This window comes from Falco rusticolus, chromosome Z, assembly GCF_015220075.1.
Source record: "Falco rusticolus isolate bFalRus1 chromosome Z, bFalRus1.pri, whole genome shotgun sequence".
NCBI lineage: Eukaryota > Metazoa > Chordata > Aves > Falconiformes > Falconidae > Falco > Falco rusticolus.
In genome coordinates, this window is record NC_051210.1 from 39,422,883 (window position 1) to 39,441,467 (window position 18,585).

Consider the following 18,585-nt stretch of genomic DNA (forward strand, 5'->3'; position numbering starts at 1 on the left):
AATCATGTTAGACTACAGTAGAAATCTAGAAATAGAATTTCAAGTAATGCCAAATCAGATGTCTTACAGAAGTTTATTACAGAAATATCAATAGTTAATCAACCAAATTTATAATTTCATTAAAAGAAAGTTTGGTAGCGTAGTTTCAGATGGTCTGATTTCTATAAGCCCACTTTGATTGCCACTATTTTATCATATTTCAATATCTTCACAATAAAATAAAAAAAGTTTCTGATCTTCCATTATTCCTTCAGATCAATGTCAAGTTTTCTTGGGACTTTTTAAAACTCTCTGTTTGTTCTAGAACTTGCTTAAAATCAGTATTAACAGCTAGAGATCAATTTAAGAGAGTTTCGTTTTGGGTAGTTATATCCCTGCAGAAGTTTGTGACTGGAAAAATAACACACCTAGTATTTACAAATTCTCTTCTTTCAAAGAATGAATGCTAAAAAATAAAAAGGGAAGAAAACATCAAAACCATTATTTTTTTTAATATGGAAGTCTTGAAGACTACATGCTTCATTTCTTTGCTTTTTAAATATGACTGACTTAAGTGGCACTTTACTGCACAAAACTAGACATAGCTCATCTCTAACAAAAAAGCAAGATGTAAATATTTCCTGTAGCTGTACTCATAAGTTCAAGACTATTTAAATTCTTTAATTTGTCTAATTTGAATCTAAATTCTCAAAGTCTCACTTCTTTTTAGATTAAAAATTTTGATTTCTTAAACAAAAAGTATATGTAAAACTAGATTTCCAAAACTCTACAGTATGTACACTTACATAATTATATATAAACAGATTATTAAATTGCAAGCAAAATAAGTTTCTATGCAGCAAACTCATTCCTAGACTACTTGGAAAATTCCAATAAATGTCCTCAAAATGCTGTAATCTAAAACCATTAGTAGAAGGCCTTTATCATCATTTTGTTGATATTATTTTGTCATACTTCTTAGTCCTTAAAATCTGGTTTAATACAGTTACATTATAAGACTGCTCAGCCCAGAAGTTTCAGTCACATTGGTACCTGAACTTGGGAACAGGTAAAAGCTTGTAATAGGCTTGAAAAAAACATCAGAATTGCTACAGTTTTTATATATAAAGTTGTTGAAACTCATCTAAACTGAAAATCCAGAGGAGGACAATCTCCTTGAAGAACAGAAAGTAAATGCAAACATCTATGTATGTGTTTGCACTTTAGATACTGTAAAGAGCTAAATGTGTTATATGGTCTTAAGAATATGACAGATCACATTCATATTCTAAATTAATCCTTTCCCTCCCTTATAAAATGAAATCTCTTTTTAAGATGATGATTTATGTCCCACTGTTTCAACTACAACATATAATGTCTTCATCCTGAAGGCATCTATGCCTGTGTATACTTTATTACAGTGAATATTTACTTTCAGAGGGTCTATACCTAAATTAGTGGCTGTTGCTGCGGACTTGAAAATACATTGATTTAAAATGTGAAACAGCATCTTATGAAAGCTCTACTGCTCTTTGTCTCATCTGTAGTTACCAGGAACAACTAGAAATTAAAAAAACTCATGATGATTTTGAAGTGCTTCTGGCCATCTATGGTTTCCAATGTTTTCTATTCAGGTGGATAAAAACAGAGTTATTCTGATATCCACTAGTGATGTTCAGAGCTGAAGACTAAGTAACACTTTCGTAGTGTAGGAAGGCACAGAATCTGCGAAAAGAGAAAAAAGAAATACATCTTAGACTTCAGCTGTGTAATCTGGCACAAATAAATTGGAGACCTTAGCTAGAAACAGCTAGGTTTGGTTTTATTTCAAAAGTATGCTACAAGTCATCTCTGTGCTATGTTTCAGAAATTCAGCTGGCTCATATTACACAGAATCTATTCCTTCTCCAGTCTGCTTTTCAAAAGCAAGTATTGGTATAATCTATAGCACAAGAGTTCAGCAGTAGGAAATCCAAGACTGATTCATGATCCAACCTCATCATAAAAAGCATGGAGGTAAGTCTTGCCTAGGAAGGCAGAAAAGTGTATCCCTGAGCTGCTTTGCCTCAAAGAAGTATAAAGCTGGCCTGTGCCTGACAGGGCCAAATGCAGGTTTTAGGCAACCTGGTAGGCATTATCTTAAACTCCACTCTTCACAAGTACATGGATACAGCTCCATCACAACATATTTCACAAGTATCTCTAAAGCCAAATTATGATCTCAGTTTTTCCTCCATTCCTTCTCTCCCTTTTAACCACTGTTGCTACCATTATCAGAATCTGGCACTTTTATAGCAGAGTTCACTTTAGAAGTAGACAGCTTGAATACTCAAATTTGCAGTTTATGGACATCAAAGTACAGAAGTCTAGTATCAGAACATGAAAAGTATGCTGCAGCCGCATCCTGTGGCCTGCCTTTACATTTCTCTTCTACCAGGTATTGTAGGACCACTACACAGGCCACTTACATGAAATTCAAGGAACGAAAAGATACCAAAAGATTCATTCCACCAAAATTCATTTCTGTGCACAAAATCCCAAAGAGTTTGAAACAGAATCTATCAGGTATTTTGGTTGACAGGAAGTTTTGCTTTTGTTTCCTAAAACGTTTTACTAAACAAGACTACAGAGATTGACAGTTACTTGATTAAGGTAAGTATAAGACAGACTAGCAAAATAAAATAACATGTAAACTTCCCGATGCTGTGCATTAAAGATTGTGCAGTGATTTTTGCTACAATAATTTTACAGTGGTTAAGCAATTAGTGCATTGATACAAATAAAAAACATTCTATCAATGCAAAAAGCATTTCATATATACATTGTATTTCTTTTTGAGACGGAATTCAAAATCACTTTTTCTGCAGGAATTCAAAATCCCTAATGCTAATCCCAAAAAATGTAATTAGATCTGGAGAATTAGGATAATCATTGCATATATTATTATTGAATTAAGGTTAGTGCATGTAAAAATGCACTCTTAATTTTATATACATGTGTTCAATAACAGGTGTTTTAGTTAGGGCACAAACTTTTAATAAAACACATTGGACATTCTCACTTTTAGTCTTATTTAATACCGTAACAGACAATTAGAGTTTAAGGATATTGCTTGTAATGTTAAAAATTAATGCTCTAAATGTATTTCTGCATTTACATCCAAGACAGCAGGAAGTTTACTGCAAGTTACACACACCCCTTTCCTTTAGGTCTTCAATGTATGCTTTCATAAACTCTTTCTCAAATTGCTCTCGTTCACGTTCACTTTCTACAATTTCTTCAGTGTCTTCACATACAATAGTTTCAACTGGGCTGTCCTTGAGACTTATGAATCTAGAGAGAGATTAACACAAAAATATATGCAACAATGCTGAGCATGATGTCATGCGGTACATAATATCCCTTTGGTCAATTTGAGTCAGCAGTCTCAGGTATGTACCCTCCCAACCCTTTGCTCATCCTCTGCCTACTGGCCTTTGTGGGGAAGGGTTGAAGAGACAGCTTTGATGCAGCTGGAGCACTGCTCAACAGCAATCAAAAACCTTGTTGTGTTATCAGGATTATTCTAGCTACCAATACAAAGCCCAGCACTATAAGGGATGCCATGGGGAAAGTTAACTCCATCCCAGCAAGAACCAGTCTAGAGTCTCAAAAGGCTTCATAATCAAAGACATGAGCATTGCCTGCAGAAATGTAAGATCATTGTAACTGTAGATTAAAAGGCCTTTTAGTCTTACTCTGCATGCAGCAACCAGGTGCTGTTTCACAACAAACAATATATGAACCACAACACTATTTAGCCTTTTATCCAGCCATGGTTCCCACTCCCCACAGAGCACTTTTGACAGCACTGAGCTTATCAACAGCTAACTGCCAGACTACAGGTCCCACTCTGGGACATAGCTTTGTGGCTTCAATTAGAGCTACTATGACCAAGTCTACACAGGAATACAAACACATACAGATGCACTATGTGGGGAACTGGCAGATGAAAATCAGAAAGATGAGGCTTGTCTGGAATTCCCAATTTCTCTAGTGCCTCCTTAAAGACTCTGATGTAAATTTGGTCAGAATTTGACCACCAGGTGTGGTAGAAACTGATGCTTGTGAAGGTATGTTTTCTGGGTGCATCTACCTTATCTTCTGAAGAACACGTTCCTTTCTTCTTCACTTTTACTTACTTTAAGCCTGTGGTTGACTCACAGACAGCTGTGGGTATCTCAACCAGGTCATCACCACTGACAACTAGCAAGCTGAGCTTTGGCATATTGACCAGAGCTCGTGGAAGATAAGTCAACTTGTTTTTCTGTAGGAGAAGCGTCTGCAGTTGATCTAACCTGTAAAAATGTAAAAGATAAAGGTAACTTAGAATATTTATTTTAGACAGGAATATCTATCCAAAATAGTAATACAGACTTAATCTGGTGTAAAAGAGAACAATTACATGTACCATCTTTGGCTTAAAAATTACTCATATCACACTTCCACAAATCATCATCAACTTTAATGGATATTTCCAGTCATGGTTCAATATTATAGATATTAATAGCATACCTCTGACAAGTGCTCAAAAGCATGCTCAAGTTAAAATGTTACAAAAATTAATGTGCTTCATACAGAAGATGTTGACAGAACATGATATAAAGGCTCACCATGTGTGCTGCAGAACTAATGAAAAATACGGGTCACCAGCTCACACCTTTGCCCATATGCTGGTTTTTATGAACTAGATACACCTCTGCTAGGCAGCAAATTCCCATCTACGGTTTTTCACTAGTAATTAGTACTGTAGGGAGCAGAAGAAAGACCAGTTCCTGGTCATTTGGTTCTTTGAAGTTATCCCACTGAAATCAATTTAATGTCAATGTTTTCCAGAGAAAGGCATTGGGCTGCCTTTATTTTATTTCCTTGGCTTTTCTTAAAGCAATAGTAATTTGTGGCTGAGCTTTTAGAAGACAAAAAACATAGAAAACCGATGAAACAAGTTTGTACCATTTGACCAGAAGGGTCCATTCCTAAAACACTGTTGCAGGCTATTGTTTATCAGGCCCATTTGGTTTGTTTGAATTCAGGGAAAGATATTAAGTAAGGTTTCAGTTTACTGTCAACTTGTCAATTTAATCACAGGATTCGTGTTAGCTTATTGACATTCTTTGACAATGCAGGCATTGAAACTTTGAGTCTGAATAAGAGTATGTGTTTACTGGGCGCAAGATATCCTGACATTTTCGAGTCTTCAGAATGTACATGAGCCTAAGTCTCAAAATTCAAAACCCAAAGCAAACAAAGAAAACCTTATTTTGCCATGTCTGTGCCTGATTATGATGGTTTAGTATCAAGACTGGCAACTCAGTACGAAATAAACCTATTCTATCAATAATAATCGTAAAGCTTACATTCAAAACTATCTGATGCATTTCCAAATGTGATTTTTTCATGTGATTTTTCATTAATGGTGTCCCTTGGAAACCTGTTACTTTCTGGATTTGCCTTATAACTCACAAGCCTGTCAATGAATTAAAACATAAACTACCTGTCTATGTCTTCTGGGAGATCTTTCAGGTTGTTGCTGCTAATATCCAACCACTGCAAATTAGACATCCGGAGTACACAAATTGGAATAGAATGGAACTTGTTTGCTGATATGTCCACAACAGTGACTTGTTTCAGGTTACTTAGCTAGAAAGAAGTGGTGCTTTATTTTAGTTACATTTTGCAGATACAAAAGACATTTCATTAATCAAACACTTTATTTCTCCCAAAGCACTTAGAAAAATAAGAATTGCATGGGGTTTTTTACTCAGCTTTTTGCCAGCCTTATCTCTTAGTCATCATTTCATAGGAAAAAGGATTTCAGAAACAACCACCTCCCAAAGTGTTCATCACCTTTCTAACAGTGACAGGGTATTGAATGAAATTTTCATTCTAAAAATACAGTTTCAGATGACACCGAGGCTGGAACCAGACAATGGCTTGATTCCTTCTTAGGTTACATACGAACTAATCTCTGAAGTGACAATGCACAGCTATGATAATTAATATATACCAGGTTACCATTCCCAAAATCAGAGATTTTATAACTCCCACCAAAAATATATATATTTCCTTTGTTACAACTCTGTAATGCCCTGAGAGTATATTGCTAGGAGAACCTTGGAAAATGAAACTTCCAATTTAAGCCAACAGAAAATTTAGTCCAATATTTTACAAAGATCTTTAAAAATATATCTTCCAAACTGAAAACTAAATATATAATGAGGTGCACTAAAGCTTTTTATTTACATACTTTTCAAAGGAATTAATATTTTAAGAAACAAAGCTTTAACACAATGAAAGTTAACTACAAATGTAAAATATATCTGTTAAAGAAATAAATGTGTTAAATAAAGCTCTCTGTACTGAATCAATTATTCACACTACCAGTGTTCATAAAACCATGCAGCTAGCTAAAGTGAATGTCAAAGGACTGTGAATGTTAACCAAAAGAAGTATTTTAAAATGGAAATTGTGTCTCTCCGCTTCTAATCACATGTCACCATCACAATCTATCTCTATAATTCCTGAAAAACTACACTATAATATATACTATATATAATATAATAATATATATTAAATAATATATATAAAAATATTATATACTATATACAATATTACATATATACTATAGTGTATATATATACACTATATAGTATATAGTAGCAAAACAATTTCATTGGTCTTTGCCTGAAGGTTTTTTAGAATGTAGAAAACAATTAGGAACCAAAAACCCCAAACCAAATATATTTTCCACTTCCAACGTGAGCAAAATGCAATCACCAGCATAAAGTATGAAAAAAAATTAGAAAATAATAAACTAAATTTTGAACCTGTGAGAAGGATTTTTTTATTATCATTTAGCTAGAATCAAGTCCTGTTTTCTTATATTTTATGGCCAAACTTACTGCAGTACTGCCAGACATTCCTCTTAATTTGACCATGGCCACTTAAAATGTTCACATTCACATCTTGGAGCTATCAGAGCCAGCTTAGACTAGGATTTCTAGTGGATTTTTTTGTTTGCTTGTGGAGTGTGGGTTTTTGTTTTGTTTTTTTCTAGAGGTAACCTCATAGTGCTGCCAGAGCTTAAAATTTGGGGAAATCTTTTCAGGGAGATTTACTGAAGTTATCATACTACAAATGGCTACACAATTAAGTTTACCTTTCAGAAACACAATAGAGGTTCAGAGTTTCTCAATTCAAAGATATAATTTTGAAATCTGACCACTGCATTAAAAAAGCCTTGGTGATGCATTACCATGGAAATGTCTCGCTCCTGATTCAGATCAGGCAAGCACACATTTTATTCTGACACTTCTCACTTCCAAACTATTCTGTCATTTTGAGGACTGACTACTAGCAATAAACACTCACTTCTGTACTGTAAATTTCCCATATACTGAATCTTTTTTCCAACAAAGCAGAACCTCCTTCTCAACAAGGAAAGCAAAGTGACTTGTCTAGATTGTAGCAATGGCAGAATACAGAAGAAATTGGCACCATCTTTACACTGCATTTACTTTGTGGTTTGAAATTATTGTCACAATTCCAAATCCCAAGCAAATATTTCAAGTTTCTCTGCACTCAGAAAGATTTGTTAATACTGCTGACATTCCTTACAACAAACTCTGTGCAAAAGGAATTTAACAGGCACAGAATTAAAACAATGTCCCACAGGCTTAAATGCCACCCAAAATGTTCTCAAACCATCCCAAAATAAGTCATAGTCTTTTAAACACCAACCACCAGATCGTTTTAAAATAAACTGACATCAATGTTCACCCAAGTTCCTAAACACTTTGCTTTCACATGCAGTCACCTGTCACTCTGAAAGAACTTGGTAACATTAACACTAAGTGGTAAAATGATATTTCTTCAACAGCAGTAACTAGTTCTATATGTTTTCCTGGAAACTTTTGGTTGCATTAAAAATTACATTAATAGCATTAATAGAGCAAGCGCTATTATTTTTATATATATAAACAGAGCTATTCCTGCCATTTTTCATATAGTATTGAAATTAATACTTCATTAAATGAAAACCTACATTTTCCAGGAGTTTGTATTTCCATAAATATGTACCAACAAAATATAATCCCATGGACACTCTTGATATAAAGCTTGGTTCAGCCTGCCACAGAATATATGGAGCTGTGATTATATCGTGTAAGCTGTAAACCCTCAGTACTTGTTCTTTTAGCATAATATTTAACAAAACCTCTCAATTTTCTGTAGTATATTGAAACCTAATGGAATTTTTATTTAACCTGTCTGATATGTTACCAACAAACATCTATGATATATGATGCTCTGGAAATTATGGCAGCTATGTATTATATTTTTCAAAGAAAATCCCATGTATTTTATTTCTTCTTGAAGGACTGATGTATTTTTGCACCTTTTATAACATTTCATTTTCAAACAAGCATGGGTCCCTTATCATTTTTTACGTTATAATTTATATTTGCTTGATGTTGATTTTTGCTATTTTCCTCTATTATGTGACTTTGGATCAATCAGTATAAGGCTTCATGTAAGTTCCATTTTGAAAAATAGCTATATTTGATAGTCTAGCTACCTGGACTGACTTATTGTGGTCTTTACGTTTAATCACTGTTGTCATTTTTATTTGACAAACTGCCCCATTTTGCTTATCTTAATAATTTTGTTCATAGACATAATCCAGATAACATTGTAGAACTCCACTACCTCTCTTTCCTTCTGACAGTTAAACCTTCAGTTGAAAGAAAAGGACACCATGTCCTGGGCTGAACAAATTATTTAATAAACGAGTGTGGTTTTATTTCTTTTCTGCTTTTTGCCATGAAAGGGACTTACTGCTAAGGTTGCATGCAAGTTTATCATAAGTTGCCTACTAATTAGCACCAAAAAATGAAAAGATGTAAAGTCTGGTCAAGCCTTACCACAAAAATACTGTATTTTCTAATTACATGTCAACATTCTGTGACAGAAACAGCATCCCACCAACATCAATATATGACAAGACATAAAAAGTATTAACCCAAAAAAGTCTGTCAATGCATTACAAAAAGGTTTTTGCCCAGAAATTTCAGATTCAGTGAATTAAAAAAAAAAAAAACAAACTTGTACCACTTCAGTAGAATCAGGATATGTTATCTCCCAAAACACAGATTAGTACTCAGCATCACATTAGCTTGCTGAAAGCGGTACAGTATATATGAGAAAGGACCACCCTCGGTGCAAACTGCGCAGTCACCCACTCAGATCTCATGCATTCAAACAAGATCCCCAGCCTTTCTTTCACAGAGTTGTAAGTGTAACCTCTTCTATAGTGTCATTGACATTCCTGGAGAAAAGAACCAGTTAAAGAAACACATACAAGCATCTTTAGAGGCAGAAGGTATATTTCATGAGATATACTTGTGTATCTGTAGCCCAGTTCACCATCAGATTTCCAGAATGGATTTTTGGAGGCAAAGGCATTTAACAGTCAACCCCACCCCTTAATAACAAGGTATTCATTCATGTATTTTATGACAAAATCAACTGAAGCATAAAAATGCTTGACTTTAAACAGCACTTCATTTGGTGGTACCATGATAAGCTAAATCCAAGAAATGTATGTGGATGCAAGTCTTCACGCAAATGGCAATGCTAAAATCTTACATCTTTTGCAGAGTTAATCCACAATCAGACACTGCTATTCTGATGCAAACTGTTTACTTGGAAGTTTATCATTTATCCCCTTTCATCTTTAGAGCATTACCATCATTCAAACACCTAATGTTTAAAGCCAATTATAGCTACGATGATCTAAGCATTAAAAGTTCATAGAAAGGGACTTTGCTTTTTATTAGAGCAGGTTTTATATACACAATTCTTTCATCAGGTCTGCAAAGAATGAGCAAACTGACTGTATATGCAATATTCACAAAAATGTCAGGTCTTGAGCATTCACAGGTGATTAAAGAACCAGACAGCAATACAAGAAGCTTCATACAGTTAAAAAACCCCAAGAATGTGGGTCATGTGTTTAAGTTTAGGAGTTGTTCCAAGTGAATGGATGTTGCATGCATGAAATTAAGTACCCAATTAATGATTTTCTGGGCTGAATCCAAAACAAGTCTGCTGTCTCAAAAAATAAATTTATGTTGAGTAGTTACATTAAATTTTCATAGTATTGCTGCTGCAGCTACATGCAGTCTGCATATATTGCTACACTTTGCCATCATAAAGTCATCTCATATTCACATCTCCAAAACTTGTAAATAAAGGACACACATTAGAATGGAAAGCTAGGCTCTACCAAAAGTCAGTTACAGGTTTCTCATCAACTTAAATGGATCCAGTAGCTCACCTTGTGCACATACTTTTCAGAAGTTTTTATTAACACCATTAGAAGAGGAAGAGCAGCAACGTCAATAGCATACAGGCATTAACTGACCTCTCCAGAATGTCTCGATAGGAAGTGTTCTTTGAATATATCCAAAGACCCTTTTAAGATATTTTCTGTTCTTCCACCAAGAGACGACTAAAATTGCTCACTTTCACAACGGAATAGAGACAAAGCCAAAAACCTTTTCCATTTCTGCTTCAAGATACAATAGTGATTAAAGTGATACTATTCAAGTGGTACCATCTTCCTTATGATTTAAACATACACAACAATTCTGGTTTGCCATGACAATACTCTGTAGTCTGTGAAGTTTCTTTTCTGATTTTAAAAACTGAGTATGATCATTTCAATCCATTCTGAAACCCAGAGTAAATTACTATTTGCCAAAGTGGGGCAAGGGGAAAACACCCAGAAAAGAAGGTAATTTTATTTTGTAGCTGCTCAGAAAACATATTATAAAGAAAGTTGACAACAACAACAAAAAAATTTAATACACTGGTTGATGGTACTGTTTTGCATTGATAAATTAGTAACTATTCACTTGAAAGGAAAAAAATGTCAAGGATATTTGAAGAGATAATATCAGTAAAAGGGAACCAGGTAATGGCACGATATGGACAGAAACAAAACAAATAATAAGAAAATTTATATGAGAAAAACATTCAAGTGAAACTAAGAATATGGTCTAATGGCTCTAACCTATTGCAGTAGCACCGTTTTGACAATTGGTGATGAAATCTTTTCACCTTATATATATTAATGCTAGGCAATGAGAACAGATTTCTACAACTGATTGAATAGATATATCCTGATAAACTTGGAAACAAGACTTGCGTGGAATGTCAGCCAGAAATCAGCTTGCTTATAAATGTAAGTGGAAGACACAATTTTAAGGGTAAAAAGACATTCTGACTTCAGCAGAGGTCAGAAAGTTTGTGATTTGTGAACTGCTTCCTAGTAAGCCAGGAGTAACTATCTTCATGGTTGTTTGCTTTAAAAACAGAAATGGTAGAACTTTTTGTCTTGGCACAGAGAAACTTCACTAAAATGCACAAAATTCTTGCCTGCTGTGGTGCTGAGCACCAGAGCAGTTTGACAAATACTAATAATTGGCTACCAAGCAGGAGAACCCTGCAACTTGAAACTGGATTTATCTGCATCTGAAGCAGGAATTCCGTAAAGAAAATCCTCAAATTCAGCAAAGTCACAATGGAGACAAATCTGTTTTGCACCCTGTGACATATCTGGTCTTGAATTAGACCTTATCTAGTTGAGCAAACTGTTGCAAAATGTCTATCATCAAAATTATTTTTCTTTTACTGCCACAGACTACATGTGCATGACACTGATAGTACACAAACGTACAATTGAGAACATCTTCAACAATTGAACACGACAGTTCACAGCTTTGTGGCTTGCCAGGATTATAGCAAATTTTCTCTCCCTCCTCTCCTTTTCTTTCTCATACTGTTGTTAGATACATGCTGGGGCCAGAGGGGGGGGGGGAGGTGTGGGGGGAGGGGGTGTTATACGCTTTCTGTCAGGTGGTGACAAGCCTAACAGGAAAAATTTTGAGTTCATCTCTTCCCAAAGGATTATTTTCTTTCGATATTATAACAATATTTCTAGGAGGCTTTATGTCTTCCTGTGATACAAACATGCAAAACTTGGAAGTACAGTTAATATTAGTAAAAGACTCAGATATGGGAGAGATCTTTTCCTGACCTGGAGAGGAAAGCTGAGGAATGGCACATTATAGACACTGTGGGAGAGTTTTTTGCACAAATAGATATTTGACTACTTTCTAAGAACTTGTGGATGCAAATAAGGGCATGAGGCTATAAGTTCTTGTTGTTTTTAGTGTTTCATTGCCATTTTGAACTATTCCATCCAGGCTGTGTCCAAGTAACCTAGGTGTGTCCAAGTAATTTAAGGTATTAAATTATTATTTCCTTATTAAGTGTCTTCTAATCAAAATATAACTGAATACTTATTCATATACTTACTTATGAAACCTTGTAGGGAAGCTTGTAGGGAATCTTGAAGGGTTTTCAAGATTGATTTTATGGGAAGAATTCCCCTGACATGGAATTTTCAGAGAGCTGGCACAGGCACTGGACACATTGCAGCCCTCCAATAACACCACCCAGCCACATGATCTTTGGTACTGCCCCATGGATGAGATCATAGGAAGCCTACAAACCTCATCTGCTTTTTACTGGAAATTCTTTAAAGTTTCATTACTTTTTTTTTTCCTTATACACTAATGAAGAAGTTGTTGAAATCATCTTTTTTAAAAAACAAAACAAACAAAAAAATGGACTGCATAGAAAGGTATCTGACCAGGTCCTCAAAGTAGCTAAGAAGCTTCTATATTTCAGGCAAGCTTCTAGGTCTAAATTACATCAGGAGCTCTTCCATCAAGTCAGAGTACCTCAGAAAGAGGTAGGCACAAATACAACTGAAGGCTTGGTCCATAATCCTCCATTGGATTTCTAAATTTTGTCCTGTGTCTCTTAAACAACAGGAAAAAGATGTCTAATAAAATCAGTCACTTGGCCTGTCCCTGCATATTTACTTAGAAGATAAATTGCATAGAATCAGGTTTCATGGTACTGAAACAGTATAAACTCAGATGCATTTTACACTTTTTCTTTTATGTGCTGTATTAATATAGGCAGCTTCCAAACAAATGTTTTATTACCCAGTCACCTTCAGATTGTGTTCCAGCAACTTATCTTTTACTTAGATACACATTGCTGCTGGACACATATATTCCCCTAGTAATTTTTTAATAACAACAAAAATAAAAACAACAAAAAACTTCTGCATATTTGTGTATATCATGTGCAATGCCAGATAATATTTTCTGTTGAACATGACATTTTGCAAATACCTATGTAATGCTTTGAGCATATAAAAACAGGAATATAACAAAAGAAACTATGACTACTGAACAAATACTTAGAAGAAGTAACATTTATTATTAGAAGCACGCATCTAAAACTGTCAAGATTTTCACAACTGCAAATAAAATCTAATACGGAGAGGTGCAAGCTAATAGAAGAACAGTGAACTACACACATTTATTTGACTGAAACATGGGAAAAGATGAAAAGAAAAAAGTAACTGTATATAACTCAGTGAAAGCCTTGTGTTCAGTATGCACTACTGGTCAAAAAAGCAAATGGATAGTTAGACATATATATATAATGTGATAGGACATATATATATATATAATGTGATAACCAATAATTAAACCCTAAATTATTTGCCACTAACTAAAACAATTGTACACCTACATACAAAACACCATGGTTCTTGACAGTTTTTCTCAAGGAAAAACACAAGAGCAGATGGTATCCAGAAATGAACAGTAATGGAATGGAAAGACTTATTTTTGTTAATTTTTGGGTTTGCGATAGTTCTGAAAAGCCTAAATCAAGATTAGGAAAGACTGTAAAGATTGGAACAGTTGAGCAAGAAATGGTAAATTCCTGGTGCATTCTTCCTTCAAAATACAAGAGCACTATAACCAAAAAGCATAGCACTTCCCAATAACATGAAACTTCTAGAAAATTGGAGTATAGGTTTTGCAACAACAAAAGGTTTTCCAGTTTAGAACTCTGCAGAATTCAGAGGAAGCTGACATTTACACAAATAATGAAAAACTCTATTTCAATGTCACAGTTCAAATAAGCACAGTTCAGATTTTTTCAGCCTCAGAATATGGCACAAACACTGATTTTCTAGCAGAATAATACTGAACACTTTATACTCAGCTTGCTTATTGAGATTTCAAAGGTGAAAGCTACTGAAAATTGAATCCTTTGGAAAGCAGATCTGCAACTTAGCAGTGTATTACAATACTAACAACATTATTACCAGAGCATGTAGAACTGCAAATAAAGCTCTGTGATGCTGTGCTACAAACACCCATGTTGAGAGATCTCTCCTTTGCAGCTTTAACACCATTAACAGCCATGACAAGCCAATGAGCAAAAGCAAACAGAAACACAGTGGCAAGAAGTCACAGACCAAGGTCAAAAAAAAAGTCAGGGGAAGTAAACACAGGTTTTCTTATTTGTAGTCTTGAGATACTAAGGACCACTCCAAGTATGTATTATGAAAAGTCTCAGGCACCTATCAAGACTTTCTTTGATTATGGTAATAAAATTAATGGGGATTTAAGGTGCTCTATATTTTTTGTAACCTCCTAATTTCTTTCCCTTTTTAAAAAAATGTACTCCAGCATTCTACAATTCTGAAGCATCACATTATGTCCTCAAGTCTAGTCAACCATTTTATTGCCTCTAACCAAGCATTTCAAAGAGCATTTTGTATTAGTAACCTGAAGTCTTGGAGCCAGCTTCTGAGAATGAAAAATATTTCAAGTCTATTAAAGCAGTTTGGGATAGCCTTGCCTCTTCTTAACCATCTCCCTGCCTTGCAAGGACAGTATTTAAATCAAAACTAACAAAAAAACCAAACCAAGACAAACAAACAAAAAGAAACCACTAGTAACATGCAGAAAAAAGACCAGTGAATCATGAAATGGTGATGCCCATGTGTGATCCTGACTCATGTATCTTCTAATTCATTACAGTCCCTCTGCCACCACAATCACACAGGTCAGACAAAACTTTTAACTGACCAGCTCTGTATGTCAAGATGAGACAAACAGCAGTCTCCAGACAGCTTGGCAGCCAGCGTATGCCACCTGACAGGATTGAAGCTAGGCGTCATAGCCCTCAGCAGCAGTCTAGCAGTGCATGCTCTCCCCAGTCATGTATCCTATAACCAGACAGTCAGGGGAAGTTCTGTCACAGTCATACATATTTTTCACACAAGATCTACATACAGGTGGGCACTGGCCACATACACCTGGCATCCACACTGCCCATGTAAACTACTGCGTGGAGTCTCAAGTTTTGGGTGAAGGAATTTGGCAGATTAACAGTATCACCTCAGGTTACTCCACAAAGCAATTGGCTGATGTGGCTGGAATAACATAAGTGATGTGGAAGGAAACAAAGCATATGTCAATTAAAAATAGATAGGAACTAAAAAAATACCAGGATCTATTTTTCAAAGCAAAAGACAAGGGAAGTCTTGAAAATCTCATTCATGCAAAGCTGCATTTACACCATGAAGCATGAAGTTACATTAACTTGACCATAACCTTCATAACTTGTGGGTTTATTGTTCATAAAACTACCCACATCCTTCTGAACTCCAGCAGCAGTAGCTAGCTTTATAACAACTCACAACAGTGGACTAGGTAAATAATCTAAATGGTGGTGAAGAGTCATCTCTTTTTCTATATTTGTTCTGACTTTCCCAGCCATTAGTTTCTTAACCTGAAACTCATTGTGCTTTACACTGCAGTTCAGAAGCGTGACAGAGGCCCAGGTTTGTGAGCCGGTTGTCTCTTCAGTAAGAAAAGCAGGAACCACTGTGCCGTATCCTCTACTGGATTCCCTTGTGTATTCAGCATCATTTCCATTTCATGTTGGGTCTAATCTACACTCTTTTGCCCAGCACTAGTCAAGGAGAGAGCTTAACTGACTGAGCTCTAAATGGGACAAAAAAAATCAATTAAATCTGCTTTTAGCTGATAGGGCTGACTCTTGTCTTTATGCCTTTGCCACTGATCAATGATGGTTAATAAAAATCACAGTCAGCCTTACCAAGTGTTGTTTACAGCTGTGAGAATTTGATCAATGATGTAACTACCTATAATTAGTTAACAACTGATAAGAATGTATTCAGCAATAAATTAAATGCCTTAACTTCAGTTTGATTCTCCAACTTTATTCTTCTTACAGAATAAATCATACCTCTCATTAGTTGCACTTTATGGAATAAAAAATAGCATATTTTTCTCTCCCTTCACCTACAAGTCCCTTCTCAGTCTCATCAATCCATGTATGTGGGCACCAGAGATATTTTTCTTTAAGTTAAAATATGCAAATGAGATAGTGTTATGTATTTGTTCTCTTATTAAGTAGTTATATAAAAACTGTCTCATTATGTAACTGGTGAACAGAGGTTATATAACCAGGATTTCAAAAAACTATTTTGCTATTGGACTTCATGAGATTTTGAACTGTTTTCAGAGAAAGCAGGACTGGAACAGTACCAAATACTCTTTCCTACCATTGAATTCTTTTACAGTTAGATTCATGCTTTTTCTAACAACATAGCCATGTTGTGGTGTTCACATTGTGCCCTTTTGCCCATTGTTAAGTCTTCCCTTACACTGTAAAACTACTTCTCTGTCATTCCCTACTATACAAAAAATTCAGACTGTGAAAGGTGATGTTACTTTTATTGAACTCATATGAAAGGTAAAGGAGAGGTCGCTGGCACCACAGCATGGAGGTAGGCATGGGTCGGTTCTCCAATGAAGTGGGATGTTATTATTAGCTACTGACTTGTTCTGATAGTGGAGTGGTTTTGAGTGATGCTATATTAATTGGTAGACTTTGGAAGCACAGTGTCAAGAACAGGATCAACTGACACACTTTCCTGTGCCTAAGTGCATAATCCTGTTTCCTAACATAGATCCATGCCCTTCTTTAGCCCCTTGTCTATTAAAACATTTGTGAGAGCTCCTGCAGCAGTAAGGTGTCCATGAATCTCCTCTGACACCTAACACCTTTGCACCTGCTCTTTTGGGTTTCACACCCCTCCTGCTAGCATTTGATATTACATCTTATACCAGTTCCGTAAAACAGCTGTTGCTTTGCATGGATTGACAGCACTTTGGCCAACTGTATCGGAAAGCAACTCGTCAGGAGCACTGAACAAATCTGAAGAGAATGCAAGCAATGAGCAAAGAAAGGCAAGGTGAAATCCTGTCTAACAGAAATGCAAGCCAACAACTGGAAAAACAATTCTGAGACTGCAAAACGTATGCACAGAAATGGTGGTCTGATTAAAATCAGCTGCACTTTTGCCGGTGATTTAAAAAGAAAAATTTCACCAGAGGTTGGCTTAATGCTGTTGGCTTCACAGTAGCAAGTTAAGCCCTTTATTATACCACTCTTCTCTGCTTTGTGGTCCTGAAAATCCTACACAAATAAAATTCGGGTTTTAATACATAAAATGCATGACTCCTTTGTAAATATCTAAAATTTCTACAAATGTGAAAATTTTGCAGGTTCTTTATAATCCCATTGAATGAGAGGCAGGAGCTAAGGATGAGCTTGTCTGGTGCCAGACTCAATAGTGAAATCCCTGGGAAATTAATGTCCTGTACCTCCTTATGTGTATATTTTTCATTTTTATAATTGTTACATACATTTAAAAAAAAATGGCAAGGGAAAGAAACAGGTTTGGAAGTTTACAGCTTTAAAGAATAACGGGCTGGTAAAACAACCTGTCTTTTTACATTTCTATTGAGACTGCTGGTGTCCTGCCTGCATAACCAGGGTATGACTCACAGATCATGAAGACATATTACATAGAAATGCCCAGTGGGGACGTATTTGAAGTGTGCCCACACTTGCATAGTACTTCTGCCTCTGCTCTTCCTGCTAAATGTTTTCCTTTGCTAAGTAGGACTGGTCAGAAAAACAGAATCAGACCAAAAAAGCCTGAAAACTTTCCAGCTGCTAAATCTCAGTTCTTAAATTTCAGTTCTTAAAGGAAGCTTCTAAGAAAGATGGGGACAGACTTTTTAGTAGGGTCTGTAGCGACAGGACAAAGCATAATGATTTTCAACTGAAAGAGGTAGGTTCAGACTAGATATAAGGAAGAAATTTCTTATGATGTGGGTGGCGAAACACTGGAACAGGTTGCCCAGACAGCCCCATCCCTGGAAGCATTCAACATGATATAGGTGAAGATGTCCCTGCTTGTTGCAGGGGTGTTGGACTAGCTGACCTCTAATGATTCCTTCCAATCTAACGTATTTTATGATTCTATGATTTTGAAAGTTCCCAAAGTCTGTACTTGCTTATATCAGGACTTAGCTGAAACCTTCTATGCATCACAAATACAAGATTTTATTTGATCTGTTGAAAACACAGTGTGCTAAAACAGCCAGAAAGCATAACCTTGCCATTTCTCTGAACTTCAAAGATCAGTTTATACAGGATTGACATGGAAAAGCAGGCTTACATACATATGCTCCTTCTTTGACAAAGTATTCATATGCTGTAACAGTCTCTGTCTCATTCCTTCAC

At 35.6% G+C, this 18,585-nt stretch overlaps 1 protein-coding gene across 1 annotated transcript in view; it reads right to left on the reverse strand.

Annotated features, from left to right (window-relative positions):
- Nucleotides 1-1,654: 1,654 nt before the first annotated feature.
- The window catches only part of LRRC2 (leucine rich repeat containing 2), a 52,244-nt gene continuing 35,313 nt past the window's right edge, over nucleotides 1,655-18,585 (reverse strand). The window contains exons 5-8 of the mRNA XM_037374220.1: nucleotides 5,513-5,658; nucleotides 4,161-4,316; nucleotides 3,176-3,312; nucleotides 1,655-1,704 (exon numbers count right to left, since the gene is read on the reverse strand). Of these exons, the coding sequence (XP_037230117.1) occupies nucleotides 1,655-1,704; nucleotides 3,176-3,312; nucleotides 4,161-4,316; nucleotides 5,513-5,658 (489 nt within the window). The remainder of the gene's footprint in view (nucleotides 1,705-3,175; nucleotides 3,313-4,160; nucleotides 4,317-5,512; nucleotides 5,659-18,585) is intronic.